At 37.7% G+C, this 18,965-nt stretch overlaps 1 protein-coding gene across 3 annotated transcripts in view; it reads right to left on the bottom strand.

Annotated features, from left to right (window-relative positions):
- The window catches only part of pde1a (phosphodiesterase 1A, calmodulin-dependent), a 146,237-nt gene that overhangs the window by 5,306 nt on the left and 121,966 nt on the right, over nt 1–18,965 (bottom strand). For all 3 annotated transcript variants that reach the window (XM_049484844.1, XM_049484845.1, XM_049484846.1), the window contains 8 exons: nt 11,235–11,348; nt 8,380–8,562; nt 6,422–6,488; nt 5,361–5,477; nt 3,537–3,677; nt 3,077–3,177; nt 1,545–1,670; nt 1,056–1,157 (listed from right to left, as the gene is read on the bottom strand). In XM_049484844.1, coding sequence (XP_049340801.1) covers nt 1,056–1,157; nt 1,545–1,670; nt 3,077–3,177; nt 3,537–3,677; nt 5,361–5,477; nt 6,422–6,488; nt 8,380–8,562; nt 11,235–11,348 — 951 coding nt within the window. The remainder of the gene's footprint in view (nt 1–1,055; nt 1,158–1,544; nt 1,671–3,076; nt 3,178–3,536; nt 3,678–5,360; nt 5,478–6,421; nt 6,489–8,379; nt 8,563–11,234; nt 11,349–18,965) is intronic.

The following is an 18,965-nucleotide window of genomic DNA, read 5'->3' as shown; positions in this document are numbered from 1 at the left end:
ACTTTTTTTACTTTTGGCCTTTTATCTTTTTATTTTATTTATTTAATCCTTTAATTATATATATATATATATATATATTATTTTAGTTCCATCATTTATTTTTTATAATTGTGGTGTTATTTTAGTCCTTTATTTCTTTAATTGTGTTTATTTATTTATTATTATTATGTATGTTTATTATTATTCTGGAATTAATAAGGCATTATAAACGTGGCTATAAATATTTATAAAAATGCATAACACATTATAGCCATGTTTATTAACCATTATAACTTGTGATCATAATACATTATAATATATATATATATGGTACTTTAGTTGGAGCACACAAATACCTGTTTACAATTTTTTACTAATTTACTATAATTCATATTATAATATTATATTCAAGACAAGAATAATTTGTTAAAGTGGTTAAAAATATATTTATAGGATTACTGAGGGTGTGTTTATAGGTTAGAAGCTTTTTTAGTCAGAATGCATAAAGTCCACGCTGGGACTGAGTTTTTTGGTATTGACATATAACATGTTATAAACACAGCTATTAATGCATTATAATCACAGTTCATGATGCGTAATTAACTATGCATGGCTATGATGAATTATACATTTTCATAAATATGTATAGCCATGTTTATAAGGCCTTATGAATGCATTATAATGTGTTACAAGTATGTTTATAGACATTCCTAGAAAGTGTTACCTTTTTTGCTTTCTATAAAAGCCTGTATTTATTAGTCATTATAAATATGGCTTTTTCTTATCATGTAAAATTGCTGTTTGTGTGGTTTTGCGTGCACATACAGTGTGATACACATGAAATTGAGTATTATCATAAATATATTCTGTAGGTGTAATATGTAGGTATCCCAATACTTTTGTCCATATAATGTATCTTTATGTATATTTAGTGTATATGGGGAACCGACTCCACACTAATGCCTAAAAACACCTGGATGTAAGATGTGCAGGTGTTCCAATACTTTTGTCTATATATGTGATATATATATGTGTGTGTGAGGTGTGTGTGTGTGTGTGTGTGTGTGTGTGCTCACCCCTCCGGCTGCTGCAGTGAGTTCCTCATGGTTTTAATCTGCTGGAAGTGGCAGGACATATCCGTACTCATGACCATCTCGATCACCAGGGTGCGCAGCTCTCTGAACACAACGTAATACACACACATCAGCTACACACACACTCACACTCACACACAACACACACACACACACACACATCAGCTACACACACACTCACACACACACACAACACACACACACACTCACGTAGCACACAGCAGGATATTTCTCAGAACAGATCTTTCATGCTCACAGGAACTCAATGATCTCGGGTGACATTTGTACACACACACAGGCACACACACACACACACACACACACACACACACACACACACAGGCACACACACACACACACACACACACACACACACACACACACACACAGGCACACACACACACAGGCACACACACACACACACAGCAAGTTCCTGGGCAGCTCTCTTGCCAAAACACACAGCCAGCTTGCCTCCAGTCGTCTTTGTTCAGATTAACCAGGATGTTCATCTCGTCCTCCTGCATCAGCCTGTAGGCGGCGCTCACGTGGTGATTCTCCAGAACCGACCGGTCGTTATAGAGAATAGCCACCTCTGACCTGCACCCAACACACACCCAAACACCACACAGAGGGGTTATACACACACAGGAGTGCGGTTTGTGTGTGTAGTGTGTGGTGAGCGTGCAGTTAGTGCGTGGTAAGTGTGTATTAGTTTTACGGTAGTGTTTGGTTAGCGTGTGGTTAGTGTGTATTTTTGTGCAGTTAGTGTTTGGTTAGCATGCAGTTAGTGTATATAGTTTGTGGTCAGTGCATGGTTGGTGCGTACTTAGTGCGCATTGTTTGTGGTTAATGTGTGGTTAGCATGCGGTTAGTATTTGGTTAGCATGCAGTTAGGTTGTGAGTAGTGTGTGGTTAGCATGTGGTTAGTGTGTGGTTGGTGTGTGATTAGTATGTGGTTAGCATGGGCTTACTATATGGTTAGCATGCTATTAGTGTATGGTCAGCATGTAGTTTGTGCGTATGGTTTGTGGTTACACAAACGTATGGTAGCGTATGGTTAATGTGCGGTTAGTGCGTGATTAGTGTATGGTTACCATGTGGTTAGTGTGTGGATAGGGTGCAGTTAGCATGTGTTTAGTGTGTGGTTAGTGTGTGGTTTGTGTGTATAGTTTGTGTTTAGTGCATGATTAGTGTATGGTTTGCGTGCAGTTAGCATGTGGTTAGTGTGTGGTTAGCGTGTGGTTAGCATGTGGTTAGTGTATATATATCATGCGGTTAGCATGTGGTTTGTGCAATTAGTGTGTGGTTAGTGCGTGATTAGTTTATGGTTACCATGCGGTTAGTGTGTGGATAGCAGGCGATTAGTGTGTGATTACTGTGCAGTTAGCATCTGGTTAGTGTGTGGTTAGCGTGCAGTTAGCATGTGGTTAGTGCATATAGTTTATGGTAAGTATGTGGTTGGTGTCTCTGGGTTGTGGTTAGCATTTGGTTAGCATGCGGATAGCATGTGGTTCGTGAGCGATTGGCATGTGGTTAATGTGTGGATACCAGGCGGTTAGTGTATGATTACCGTGCAGTTAGCATGTAGTTAGTGTATGATTAGTGTGCGGTTAGTGTGTCATTAGCCTGTGGTTATTGTGTGGCTAGCGTGTGGTAAGCCTGTGGTTAGCGTGTGGTTAGCGTGTGGTTAGTGTATGATTTCCCTGCAGTTAGCACGTGGTTAGTGTATGATTAGCATGTAGTTAGTGTATGATTAGTGTGCGGTTAGTGTGTAATTAGCCTGTGGTTATTGTGTGGCTAGCGTGTGGTAAGCCTGTGGTTAGCCTGTGGTTAGCCTGTGGTTAGCGTGTGGTTAGCGTGTGGTTAGTGTATGATTAGCATGTGGTTAGTGTATGATTAGCATGTGGTTAGTGTATGATTTCCCTGCAGTTAGCACGTGGTTAGTGTATGATTAGTGTGTGGTTAGCGTGCGGTAACTGTTAGTGTGTGGTGTTTGAAGTTACCTGGTCTGAATGTGGAAGTTGTTGGTGGTCCCGGTGTGTTCGAAGTCGTGTATAGCAGCAGCGAACACCATGGCCAGTATGTCCAGTTCGGTGAGCCAGTGCTGAGAAACAGCAGAGCACTGAGTCATTTCCCAACATCTAAATCCTGATTAACGACCGTCAGCCTCACTAACACCCTCTACACCACCATCAGAGCAGAACCGCACGCATACAATCAACCACAGCTCCCTCTAAAACCTCTATACCACACAGTAACCAGCGCTAATTTATCACCACTAAAATAATACAGGATACAAGCCGTCAGCATCACTCAGCACAGAGCTAAAATCCTATATAAATATATATCATATAAATATAAACCATCAGCATTAACACCCAACAGCTGCACCATACAGCACCATCCCCAATAACACCCGGATAACACTCCGAGCATTACTGCAGATACTCAGCTGTTACTCACCATAACACCCGTGTGGAGCATCAGGTAGTGAGCGGTCTGGGTGACGTCGGCAGCGTGGGTCAGGTTATGGTAGGGGTTCTTGTGTTTACTGTAGCCCACCTCCAGAGCCTCCACAAACGCCACCAGAGAGGAAACGGGTATCTGAACACAGGAACACAGAGTTCATCATTTAATAAAGCATCAAAACATTACTGCAATACTGCAATAAAGCATTCTCACTATCAAACATCTATCAAACATCAACATTCACCAACAAACACCATTATTCTTTATTAAACACCATTGTTCTCCACCAAACACTACCAAAAACTCCAACAAGCTCCATTATTTACTATCACTATCAACAACACATGCCATTATTTTACTCCAAACACCATCATTCTCCAACCAAAAAACATCATTCTCCAACCAAAAACCATCATTCTCCAACCAAACACCATCATTCTCCAACCAAACACCATCATTCTCCAACCAAAAACCATCATTCTCCAACCAAACACCACTATCAACCACCAAATGCCATTCTACTCTAATCATTCTCAAGCCAAACACTATCATTTTCCAAACTAAACACCATCATTCTCCAACAAAACACCACCAATTTCCATTAAACACCACCAACTCAAGCCAATAATTAACTTTAACCCCATAATTCTCCAACCAAACACCATAATTCTCCAAACCAAACATCATCATTCTTCACCAACAAACACCATCATTCTGTACCACCAAAACACGTGACTATCAAACACCAACATTCACCAACAATTGTTCTTAATTAAACACCAAACACCATTTTTCTCCACCAAACCCCAACATTCAACAACCAAACGCCACCAATCTCAATTAAACACTACTATGAACAACGTATAACACCATCATTCTCCAACCAAACACCCTCATTCTCCAAAGTAAACACCATTAAGAACACATGCAGATATCTTACCCTAAACCCTATCAAAACTCTATTAAACAACACCATCATTCTCCAATCCATCACCATCATTCTCCACCAACAAACACCATCATTCTCCACCAATAAACACCATCATTCTCCACCAACAAACACCATAATTCTCCACCAACAAACACCATCATTCTCCACCAACAAACACCATCATTCTCCACCAATAAACACCATCATTCTCCACCAACAAACACCATAATTCTCCACCAACAAACACCATCATTCTCCACCAACAAACACCATCATTCTCCACCAACCCAACACCATCATTCTCCAAACAAACAGCATCATTCTCCACCAACAAACACCATCATTCTCCAAACAAACAGCATCATTCTCCACCAACAAACACCATCATTCTCCACCAATAAACACCATCATTCTCCACCAACAAACACCATCATTCTCCACCAACAAATACCATCATTCTCCACCAACAAACACCATCATTCTCCACCAACAAACACCATCATTCATGACATTATACTGGTTGAGAATTTGAGTTAAATGGAGTTATTGTAGGATAATACTCTAAACACTGTGTGGATAAAGGACAGCATTAAAGATCTGTGGGGTTTTTGCTGGTGGAATAAAGCAGAATTAGAGAGAGGGAGAGAGAGAGGGGGAGAGAAAGCGAGAGAGAGAGGGATGATAAAGGAGTGTATGTGTAGGACACAGGGGGTAATGGGAGGTTAATAAGAATAAATGGTCAGAAGAACAAAGGGTCAGGGTGAGCCAAATTTCATGTGGGAGTGTGTGAGGGAGGGCACATTTCTCTCTCTCTCAGTGTGTGTGTGTGTGTGTGTGTGGGACTGTGTGTATGTGTGTGTGTGTGTGTGTGTGTGTGTCTCACACACCCTGAAGCGGTTGATCAGGTCGTATCTGGTGAGCAGTTCGTACACCAGGAACTTCAGGGCGTGTTCGCTGCTCGCCTCGTGAAGTGTGAACACGTCGAAAGACCATTTATCCACATCCTGCAACAAGAGAAACCCATTAACATCTAACATAACACACACACACACACTAAACACACACACACACACACACTAAACACACACACACACACACACACAATGCAGTTTAACTCATGATAACACTGAAAAGCTAGGATGCTCCTCACATCTGCTCAGGTCTCTATCTTCATGGTTTATGCACTGTAAAAAGTGTCTCGTAACTTTTTGTGTGGTTGGTGTGGTGCAGTGGATAACACCACTACCTGCTAGTGAGCTGCAACATCGTGTAGGAGACCAAGGTTCAATTCAGGATCCTATACAGAGGTTGGCTTTAAAATAATAGACGTATGAGTGCTGCAAATATTGCTGCAGAGGTTAAGCTTGAAGAAGTATGTGGTCAGCCTGTAGAGCTCAGACTTCACCTCTGTCTGTATGAAACTGTCCTACAAGGAGAGCCTCTTCTGAAGCTGATGCACAAGAAAGCCTGAAACAATATGCTGAAGATGAGCAGTCAAAGAGCGTGGATTACTGGAACCATGTCTTGGTGGTTCTGGTAAGGAGTACCAAGACCAAGAGTCTCTTGCCTACAGTCAAGCATGGTGGTGGTAGCATCATATTAAGTGAGACGAGATACGGTTGGGTATGGAGGCGTACAGGTTCTGTTTATTTCCAGTTTGTGAAAAACTCCCACAAGGTTTTGAGGATGAGGGTGTGGCCTGGGCATGTATAATCTTAAAGTGGGCGGAGTTTTACTCAGGGCAGATGGTGTAGAGTGGGTGGTTAATTTCTAACAACGATTACAGACAACATAAGACATATCTTTATATGTGAATTTCTCACATTGTAACATCAGATAAGATGTACAGAATCCTGTAATCTGAGCTGGATGTTATAATGTATCATATAAATCTCTTTTATCTGCTGCTGCTGAAAAGAGAAAAGCTCTTCAGGATAAAACAGAATACCTTCAGAGCCAGAATCACAGCTGGAGGATACGTCAACCCGGCCATGTTAGACGTCCTTCTGTACATCCTGCACACACACACACACACACACACACATCAGAGAGTCGCAGTCACCCATTACTATGACAACAAGATGAGTGGTGAATCCTTCACAGAAGATCAGAGCTCATAAAACAGCCACATTTCCTTCTTTCTTAAAGGGACGACATAAACCTGTATCACACTCAAAAACACATAAAACTGTATATGTGTGAATTTAAATAACAATATATGTAATTAATAACAACAATAATAACATCATAATAAAGTAGAAAAGGATGTTTGCACTGCTAACACGGCTCACAGCGGTTGCTATGGTATCCAAGGTCATGGTATGATGTTGATAACTGTTTGCAACATGTTTGCAAGTTGGTAGCTAAAGTGTTGCTAGGTAGTTGCTAAGGTGGTTGCTGTAGTATCCACGGTGTTTGCTATGGTTTTGCCAAATTGTTGCTTAATAATTGCTATGGTGTTGCAATGGTATCTGTAGTGGTTGCTCGGTGTTGATAAGGGGTTGCTAGGTGGTTGCTAAGACATTGCTATGGTATCCATGGTGGTTGCTGAGGTGTTGCTTCGGTATCCGTGGGGGTTACTAAGGTGTTATTTAGTGGATGCTAAGGTATTGCTATGTGGTTGTTAGTGGTTGCAAATTTTTTGCTATATTATCTGGGTGGTTGCTATGATGTTGCTGAGAGGTTGCTAAGGTGTTGCTTTGGTATCCATAGTGGTTACAAAGGTGTTGCTATGTGGTTGCATAGCGTTGTTAGTGGTTGCTCGGTTGTTGCTATGGTATCCATGGGGGTTGCTATGGTGTAGCTAAATTGTTGCAAAGGTGTTGCTATGCCATCTGTAAGGGATTGCTATGGTGTTGCTTATTGGTTGCTATGGTGCTGTAAGTGGTTGCAAGGTTTTTGCTATATCATCTGTGGTGGTTGCTATGGTGTTTGAAAGTGGTTGCTAGGTGCCAATTAAAAGCCTGCAGGCAAAGCGTGCAGAATAAAATGACCCCTCCGGCGCGGCATCAGACTCTTTCAATACTCCCTGTGTTTAACTGCTCTACTGCTGCTCTGATAAACAGAATATCAGCGTCTTTAATCCTGTGTGTGTGTGTGTGTGTGTGTGTGTGTGTGTGTGTGTCTGTGTGTGTGTGGTGATGCATTTTGTACTCAACAGGTGTCGGTGACATATCTCAACAGTTGCCATGGAAATAAAATAAAGCGGCCAAAAAACGAGAGAAACAACAAATTCATATAACAGAGAGAAAATCTAATTTAAATCAAATAAAAATTATATCAAAATGGACAAAAATGGAACTAAATAAAATAAACTGGACTTAAAAACTGAATTAAAAAAAGACTAACTGTATCAAACTGAGCTGAATAAAATGACATGAACTGAATTTAACTTTAAACTGAACTCTTTACTTAGATTTAACTGAACTGAATTATAAAGAGAAAACAATAAAAACAAAATAAACAAATAAACTGAACAGAGCTTATATAAACTGATTTAAACTGATTTAAACTGAAAAAGTTCTAAATGAACTGAACTGAATCAAAAACAGGACTGAATAAAATGAACTGAACTGAATTTAGTTAAATTATGGCATCATACCTGAGATAGTTGTTAGTTGCTAGTACGGTTGCTAAGGTGTTCCAGGTGGTTGCTAAGGTGTTGCTACTGTAAGTGGTTCATAGGCAATTGCTACCATACCTGAGGGGGTGCTAAGCTGTTGGTAGGCAGTTGCTGTGGGTTCCCCATTTATAATTGTCATTTGTGTGTTTATTAGATTTATTAAATTATTTAAGAGTGAAGTAAATCTTAAATCTTTGGACCAAAAAAAAAATAATTTATGAATAAAATAATATATATATATTTTTTAAAATAACAAAATGGAAAGTTGTGGACTCAGATCTTACCTCTCCACGAAGATCCCAGCCTGCACTGCGTGGACGATGCTGCGGAACCGCGGCTTCTCCTCCGGCCGCCGCCGAACCACGCCCATCTTCCTGGTAAAGGTGGAGGCCAGCCAATCACGCACCTCCATCGGTACGGAGTCGGCCTGGATATCACTGAGCTCATCCTCGGTGTCCAGCAGCCGCCTGCAGGAGATTCACTCAGTTTATTAATGCTAATACTGCTGATTAAAATTAATGAAAGATAACAGCCAACAATTAGCATCCCGCGAGCCGTGAAGTGCTAATTGCTAGCTAGTGTCTTCCATTGTTTACAGTTACACACAATGCTTCCACTCACTGGCCACCTATAATACCTTGTGTTTCTGGTCACTCACTGGCCACTTTATTAGAAACACCTATAATACCTTGTGTTTCCACTCACTGGCCACTTTATTAGAAACACCTATAATACCTTGTGTTTCCGGTCACTCATTGGCCACTTTATTAGAAACACCTATAATACCATGTGTTTCCGGTCACTCACTGGCCACTTTATTAGAAACACCTATAATACCTTGTGTTTCTGGTCACTCACTGGCCACTTTATTAGAAACACCTATAATACCTTGTGTTTCCACTCACTGGCCACTTTATTAGAAACACCTATAATATCTTGTGTTTCCACTCACTGGCCACTTTATTAGAAACACCTATAATACCTTGTGTTTCCGGTCACTCATTGGCCACTTTATTAGAAACACCTATAATACCATGTGTTTCCACTCACTGGCCACTTTATTAGAAACACCTATAATATCTTGTGTTTCCACTCACTGGCCAGTTTATTAGAAACACCTATAATACCTTGTGTTTTCACTCACTGGCCACTTTATTAGAAACACCTATAATCCCTTGTTTTCACTCACTGGCCAGTTTATTAGAAACACCTATAATACCTTGTGTTTTCACTCACTGGCCACTTTATTAGAAACACCTATAATACCTTGTGTTTCTGCTCACTGGCCACTTTATTGGAAACACCAATAATACCTTGCACCTCTTATTCATCATATTAACCAATCAGGAGTCAGACTCCACTGAAAGACAGAAATGATGCTTCAGGACACTGGTGATGTAACACTGACATATTAGATGTCATCGGTTGCTATGGTGTTGATAGGTGGTTGCAATGGTTTTCCAGGCAATTGCTACTGTGCTGCTGCGTTTGTGTATATTAGTGTGTGTGTGTGTGTTTATTAGTGTGTGTGTGTGTGTGTGTTATGATAGTAAATGTGCAGTTAGAGCAGTAATGAGCTGAAAGAGCTTAAAGCAGCTGTATGGCATCCTGTACCCATCATTACCCCAACCTAATTACACCCAGCAGCAGCTCAGAGAGACAGACGCTCAGAGAGACAGACAGAGAGAGAGACAGACAGAGAGAGAGAGAGAGAGAGAAAGAGAAAAAGACACAGAGAGAGAGAAAGAGAGACTGTATAATTAAGAGTGAATATGACAAGAGAATGGAGGGCTCCCGATTGCTTAGATAGAAAAAATAGACAGATGGACAGACAGGCAGACAGATAGACAAACGGAGGGACAGATAACTAGATGGAGGAACAGACAGATAGACAGACAGAAAGACAAACAAATAAAGAGAGATAACTAGACAGTTGGACAAATGGGTGGATGTATGGATGTAAGGGCAGATAGACACAGAGAGAGAGACAGAGAGAGACACACAGACAGAGAAAGAAACAGACAGAGACAGAGAGAAAAGAGAGAGAGAGAGAGTGACAGGGAGAGACACACAAACAGAGACAGAGAGAGACAAAATGAGACAAAGAGAGAGACAGATAAAGAGCAAGCTTATTAACAGGTAGCAGATACATAAAACACCACCTGCATCATCTCACACACTCTTACACACACACACACACACACACACACACACACACACACACACACACACACACACACACACACTCACACTCACACACACACACACACTCACACACACACACACACACACACACACACACACACACACACACTCACACACACACACGTCACAGCAGTGGAAACCTCCCCCGCTCACTATGGCAGCTCGATCACCCTCCACAGAGAGGAGCTTCAGAGAGAGAGAGAGAGAGAGAGAGAGGGGGATTATGGGAAAGACTGGAGTGGATGAACACTGTAACAGAGAGATCACACGTTCATCCTGTCTGTCTGTCCCTCTGTCTGTCTGTCTCTGTCTCTCTGACTCTGTCTGTCTCTTTAAAGCTGATGGTGTGAAAGGCAGCAGAGAAGACCCTTGTTTATTAGAGAGAGAGAGAGAGAGAGAGAGAGAGAGAGAGAGTAACAGTAGTGATGTAATCAGGGAGATCAGTGATGACCAATATGATCTATGCTGATCAAGAGATTAGCAAGTGGAATAATCTGAATTCTAGTTTAAATATATGACATATCTAATTTTTGTGTATAATATAAAATATTATTTAATTTATTAACTCATTTTGTGAATTTCATGGTACTAAAAGTGTTTTATTTCTTGACAAAAACTACATTCCGTGTACAATACGTGTCTCCAATTATTTTATCTTATATATCTATACCTGTACTTTCTGTAATTTAAATTCTCTGCATGTCCTGTACATATGCAGTATTCACAATAAAACTACTTAACTTGACTCATTTTCCAACACAATTAGACACTTTTGTTTATTAAACTGCTGAAATCAAGTACAAAGAAGTTACAAAAATAGCTATTCATTCTTATAATTTATAAATGTAAATGTTAGATATTTAGGCTACATGTATGAGGCTGTAACTGGCTGAAAGGATGCAGTGTGTAGTTTTAGAGTAAAGGTGGAACTCACCGTGTTTCATCAATATAAACTGCTTCCAGCACTGAGGCGGCATATTCAATATTCTTCCTGAGATCCACCACATTCACCTCTCCTTTATCCAACTGCTTCACCAAACATCTCAACCTGCAGCAGAACAACAGCAACAATTAGATTAATAAAGAACTGATCAGACTTTGGACTTGATTTAACACAGTGGACCAACACCAGCAAATGACATGTTTCTCAAAACCATTTCCATTTATTAAAACCATTTAATTGGACAATGTAGGGAACTTTGTAACGCCCACATGCAACCAGTTGGAGGGGGGGGGGGGGGGGGGGGGGGGCAGTGCATTCATGTGCATTGACGTGACAGAGCAGTGTTATTTTAAGAAATCTTAATAAGAAAAATTTGCTTATCCCGTGGGCAGATTGTTTTGCTTAATTTAAGAATTTAGAGAAAATGAAGAGAGCACTTCAGTTTCTGACTACAAACAACATTTCTCCCAAATTCCTAATAAAAATATTCTCATTTAGAGCATTTATTTACAGAAAATGAGAAATGTCTGAAAAAACAAAAAAGATGCAGAACTTTCAGACCTCAAATAATGCAAAGAAAACAAGTTCATATTCATAAAGTTTTAAGAGTTCAGAAATAATCAATATTTGGTGGAATAACCCTGATTGGTTTTTAATCACAGTTTTTTTTTCATGCATCTTGGCATCATGTTCTCCTCCACCAGTCTTACACACTGCTTTTGGATAACTTTATTTATAAATTCAAGCAGTTCAGTTTGGTGGTTTGATGGTTTGTGATCATCCGTCTTCCTCTTGATTATATTCCAGAGGTTTTTAATTTGGTAAAATCAAAGAAAATCATAATTTTTAAGTGCTGTATATTCAAATACAACAAAAATGCATTAGGTTGTGCTTTTGAGTGCTTTTGTATTTAATGCCACTACATATATTTTCTATCAACACAACTTTTAATTTAAAGCATATTGCTTAAAAATACATTTAATGGAAATGTACTTTCAATGCTCTTAAATATACAAGTGTTACTGGCTGGTGGTTCGTTCTATCACGCCTGACTCTCACATCCCACAGTATCTGATAGACCTGCAGTTGACTGGTGAACTCTGTGTTTTCTTGCTGTAAGTAAACTCTCTTTAACGCCCTGTAGGTTCAGTGATTAGCGCTGAGCTCAGACAGATCTGTTTACAGTAGAAGAAAAACACTGTGAACTTTAGAACTTCAGAAACCCCACAGTAAAGAGCTGCAGTCTGAGAGCACGGCGTCTGAACTCACTCCACGCTCCACACGCCGCGGCCGGCTTTAATCTGCATCTCCTGCACATCTTTAAATATTTACTATCTGACCGCAGTCTGATTAAAACAGCGCGGGAGCAGCGCACGCAGACACTCCGCTCATCTGCACTGAAATAAACGGCTCGGCTCGTGTTTAACGCAGAATTACAGCAGCAGCGCTGAGGAACATGTGGTTTACTGATAACACTCACACCCCCTCACTCTGCAGCAGCGTTTAGAAAAGAAGAAGAAGAAGAAGAAGAACAGAAAAAAACACAGAGAATCTTTCTTAATAGAAAAGGAAAGACAAAGAATCAGCCGTCTGAAACAAAGCCGGAGAGAACTGAGTGACGGGCCGTCAGTAAAACCCATTCAAATCATATTCATAAAGAGCTGCAGGAGAAAGAGCAGTTTTAACCAGTTTTAACCAGTTTAAACCAGTTTAAACACGAACATTGTGTATTCTATAGTGCTATATAGTGAATCAATAATAATGTGTAATAATAATAATCTATCAGATTACGAAGGAACACATAAGGAATCATGTAGTAACTTAAAAATAAACAAACCAAAATACTCTGTTAACCCTTGTGTGGTGTTCATATTGTTTGTCACTCGTTTACTTTGTAACTTGTATTTAATTCAGCAAAATTAAGCAATTTTACATTAAAATGCTTTACACATGCTCGCTTCACCTAAACTGCAAGCAATATAAACAGTTTACAGGGTAAATATTTGCCCTTTACCTTTCTTATGTTACATTTCTTTTAAAAAGTGCTACTCTTTTTTTTATTAGTTTTTCAATAAAATGTAAAAGAAAATGAATTAAACTCAAGATATGAGTAGAAAATTTGTTTAGTTTCAAATTTACAAATGAAGCAATGTTTATTAGCCCTTGGCCAAACATACTGTATGTAATATAAATGTGTGTGTGTGTGGGGGGGGGGGGGGTGTACAGTGTGTGTTTATCGAAAATGTGTTTTGATATATGTTTCTCACAAAAAATGAGCCAATGCCAATGAGTTTGAGTTAGAAAAAATATATTTTTTAGTATCATTTGATGAAAAATGAAAACGGGTCCCACAGACCCGAACACCACACAAGGGTTAAATTGCAGCTTCTGAGGCTGGTAACACTGATGAACTTATCCTGTACAACAGAGGAAACTCTTGCTCTTCCTTTTCTTTCCTGGGGTGGTCCTGATGAGTGCCAGTTTCACCATCCAAACGTTTTTAATGGTTTTTGTGGTGACAGCACTTGAGGACACTTTAAAAGTTCAAAGTTCAAAGTTTTAAAGTTCAAACTTTAAAAGTTTTTTTTGACTGACTGACCTTCATTTATTCTTAAAGTCAAGGGCAAGAAATTCAAGTAATTAACTCTTGATGAGTTCAGCACAGCTGTTAACTGAAAGCCTGGGATGTGCAAAGCTGTTGTCTGTGTTAAACATACCAGAATAAACCAGAAAAATACAGAAAAACTAAATAATTCCATATGTTTTTTTCCTGATAGTTTGGATGAGTTCAATATTAATCAATAAACAACATTTTACAATAATGAGAAAAAAAATAACATTTTTTAATGTGTGTCGAAACTTTTTGGTACTGTAATTCAAAACAACAAAAACAAGATCAACAAATCACAAATTCACATCAGATTCAATAAACTGGATCAAAGTACTTAATAAATAATATTTCCCATCAACAAAGAACAGTATATGTATTCCAATTTTACAAAAATAACAAAAAAAAACACTGTTTAGAAGAGTGAGGTTTTCCAAGATTTACGACTTTACTGCAAATCACTTTCACCAATCAGACCCCAAATATAGTCTCCAGTTATGACCTGCTTCACTTTCCTCTGTAATATATATTTTGCAAATATTTGTAAAAATAGATACATTTTAAATATCACTGTGTTGACCACAAAGTCAACAAATATGGATGTTTATATTGAAACATAGGGCATGTCAGTGTGGCTTTGCTATCGTAACGACGGGAAAATTACACCTTGCGCAGCTCGAAACGAACAAATGGCATGTAATAATTCTCTTAATTAGTTTTTTTTGGCTGTAACGTGAAATAAACCAATCGGAGTGTCTCTTGCTCATCATTCACTTTAAGAGCCAGATGAGCTCTGACTTTGGCAGATTGCTATTTTAACGGTGCAGCTACCCGAAACTGTCCAGAGTTGCCAATCAACTGTTGGCATCTGTCTAGGTTGTATTCAGTCAGTGGAGCTCCTGTGTTTTCTGATTAAATGTACCTGAACACACCTCATTTCCAGAACACCACGCCCATCAGTGTAGATATATTCAGAAGATCTGCTGCTGTTTAAATGAATAGACTGTGTAAGATGTAAGATAGGGATAACTGGTATAAGTAAGCAGTATAGATAATAAAACAGCGCTGTGATGTTAAGTGTTGCTGAGCTCCTGAAGAATCTCTTTTCCTGTTATTCTGAACGAGTCGGCTTTTATCTGCCAGGAACAGACAAAGTTACAAGCTGACTAATAGCGTTTTTGACACTGAACACAGGCCCACATTACTCCCTGCCATAAAACTGCAGCGCCGCTTTCCAGCCAACCTCTTAACTCTTAGAGGACAGTCATCACCAGCACTGACTGGAGAGCAGCGTAATTTTATATATATAAATTCAGTGTTTCTGTAACAGTGTGGAACAGTTCATCAGCTTGTAACAGCTTGTTTATTACAGATTATCTGTAACAGTATCAATAGCAGAATGCCTGTAAATGTATTATACAGTTGCAGAGGTGGAAAGTAATTAATTACATTTACTCAAGTTACTGTAATTGAGAAGATTTTATGAGTAACTTGTATTTTTTAAATTAATTTTTTAAATAATTTTACTCAACTACATTTTGACACAAGTAATTTACTTTGCTACATTGGAAAACTCCCAATTACTGAGTAAAAAAAATGCTGGGGGAAAAAAAAACAATTGTCTGAATTAAAAAAATAAATTGGCACGGATGCTCAGGTGTGGAATAACGAGGCAGTAACGTCCTCATGCAATACAAAATGTGCCGCGCCGTCCGGACAGAGCTGCAGCTTTCAAAACTTCCACATCAAACCTGAGAAAGCATGTGGTGTAGGTATTTTTATCATTAAACATTAATCTGCTTAAATGTTAAAAAAACATGTAAATAGCAGTTAAAGCACAGCAATAGCAAGTTAAAAAATAACAATGACCTGTAAAACTTTAAAAATACTGTTTATATTCACCTATATGACCATAACTTTTTAATAGTAAAGAAAAAAATGGAATATAGAAACCTGTACCACTCGTTCTTGAAAATGTTTTATGGGGGGGTCTGAACAAATACTGCCTGATTATGTCCACATTATTATGTGGAATAATAGTTCATTAAAAACAATTTAATTTATGATTTTTTTTTTACTTTTTTACATCAAATAATTAAAAGTAACTATGTAACTTTTACTCAAAGTACATTTTAAATTGAGTACTTTTATACTTTTACTCGAGTAGATTTTTAGATGGGTACTTTTACTTTTACTTGAGTAGAATTTTAGCAAAGTAAAGGTACTTTTACTTAATTACAAATTTTCAGTACTTTTTCCACCTCTGTACAGTTGTATACAGCTGTGATAAATGTATATGTATTTGTTAAGTTCACTGCATGTAAAAAAAAAACAGTTCTATTACATGAACTAATTAAAATGTCTTACAACAAAGCTTTTTTACAAAGTTTAGTAAACTTATTGGGTTTTACATTGTACCTAAATATACTTATAAATAGCAAAATGAGAAAAACTGATTTAGAAACTGAGAAGCTCTGTTCATTTTATCCAGAGCTGTATAATATAAATATATTGTTGTTCAGTGTTCTCCAGATGGTGGATTCATGAATATAAACATTTCTGAAATAAAACAATGCTGATCTAATACTTTGATCCATGCATTTACGTGTTTATATGGGCTGGGATTGATCTTTTATGTGTCGTGGTTCAATAGAGCTCTTATAATACGTTTATTAACAGATTCAATCTCAACAGCACTGTAATCCACTGACCCACATCAGTGGGGGCTATTTGTTGGCTATTTTTAACTACTTTGTGTAAAGTGTGTGTGTGTGTGTGTGTGTGTGTGTGTGTGTGTGTGTGTGTGTGTGTGTGTAAAGTGTGTGTGTGTGTTTAGGGCTGATAGTGATGGATGCAGTTTGTATCTGGGCAGGATGAGTGACGAATGAAAAGGTCAGGAACTTGATAAAGGGGGCGGGGACTCGGGTTGGAGACCCGGTTTCTTCAGACCCGGGAGAGAAACACTCAAACAGCTCAACTGGACCAGAGCCAGGGAGGCACACACACACACACACACACACACACACACACTCACACACTCACGTAGCCAAATGTCAGAGTGTGTATCTTTATCACACCAAGTCTCTAAAGACTCCAAAGACTTTCCACAGCATGATAACTCAGAACACACTGCTCACATAACACACACCGACACACACTCCGGCTCCAGCTTTATCACCGTTCACACTATCAAACACTATCAAACACTCTCAAACACTATCAAACACTATCAAACACTATCAAACACTATCAAACACTATTTAACACTATCAAACACTATCAAACACTCTCAAACACTATCAAACACTATCAAACACTATCAAACACTATTTAACACTATCAAACACTCTCAAACACTATCAAACACTATCAAACACTATCAAACACTATTTAACACTATCAAACACTATCAAACACTATTTAACACTATCAAACACTATCAAACACTATTTAACACTATCAAACACTATTTAACACTATCAAACACTATCAAACACTATTTAACACTATCAAACACTATTTAACACTATCAAACACTATCAAACACTATTTAACACTATCAAACACTATTTAACACTATCAAACACTATCAAACACTATTTAACACTATCAAACACTATTTAACACTATCAAACACTATTTAACACTATCAAACACTATCAAACACTATCAAACACTATTTAACACTATTTAACACTATCAAACACTATCAAACACTATTTAACACTATCAAACACTATCAAACACTATTTAACACTATCAAACACTATCAAACACTATCAAACACTATTTAACACTATCAAACACTATCAAACACTATCAAACACTATTTAACACTATCAAACACTATTAAACACTATTAAACACTATTTAACACTATCAAACACTATCTAACACTATCAAACACTATCAAACACTATCAAACACTATTTAACACTATCAAACACTATTTAACACTATCAAACACTATCTAACACTATCAAACACTATCAAACACTATCAAACACTATTTAACACTATCAAACACTATCAAACACTATTAAACACTATTTAACACTATTTAACACTATCAAACACTATCAAACACTATTTAACACTATTAAACACTATCAAACACTATCAAACACTATTAAACACTATCAAACACTATCAAACACTATTAAACACTATCAAACACTATCAAACACTATCAAACACTATTTAACACTATCAAACACTATCAAACACTATTTAACACTATCAAATACTATCAAACACTATCAAACACTATCAAACACTATTTAACACTATCAAACACTATCAAACACTATTTAACACTATCAAACACTATTTAACACTATCAAACACTATCAAACACTATTTAACACTATTAAACACTATCAAACACTATCAAACACTATCAAACACTATTAAACACTATCAAACACTATCAAACACTATTTAACACTATCAAATACTATAAAAATTCACATTCTGTACCATTTCATTACACCCGTCAGCTCTGCACTGTATCTGTACTTCTATACTTATCAAAGTTCCAGAAATTTGAATTAAAATAGTTAAAACTGAACTGAATTGATCAAAATGAAATAAAATTGAGTATAATCAAGAGGAAGATGGATGATCACAAACCATCAAACCACCAAACTGAACTGCTTGAATTTTTGCACCAGGAGTAAAGCAGCATAAAGTTATCCAAAAGCAGTGTGTAAGACTGGTGGAGGAGAACATGATGCCAAGATGCATGAAAAAAACTGTGATTAAAAACCAACCAGGGTTATTCCACCAAATATTGATTATTTCTGAACTCTTAAAACTTTCAGAACTAAATATAATTGAATCAAATTAAACTGAACTGAACTGAAATAAACTGAACTAAATTGAATCAAGCTGAACTGAAATAACTAAAATGAAAACTGAATCAAACTGAACAGAACTGATTTAAATAAAATTGAGAGCATGCCAAGCTGTGATTAAAAATTAGGGTTATTCCATCAATTAATATACAAATAAAAATATTAAGTTTTAGTTTTAGTTGCATTATTTGAGGCCTGAAAGCACTTAATCTTTTTTTCTGTAAATAAATGCTCTAAATGAGAATATTTTTATTTGGA

The sequence above is a fragment of the Astyanax mexicanus genome, chromosome 11 (genome assembly GCF_023375975.1).
Source record: "Astyanax mexicanus isolate ESR-SI-001 chromosome 11, AstMex3_surface, whole genome shotgun sequence".
NCBI lineage: Eukaryota > Metazoa > Chordata > Actinopteri > Characiformes > Acestrorhamphidae > Astyanax > Astyanax mexicanus.
The sequence above is the reverse complement of the archived record's forward strand: the minus strand, read 5'-3'. Positions and strand labels throughout refer to the sequence as shown.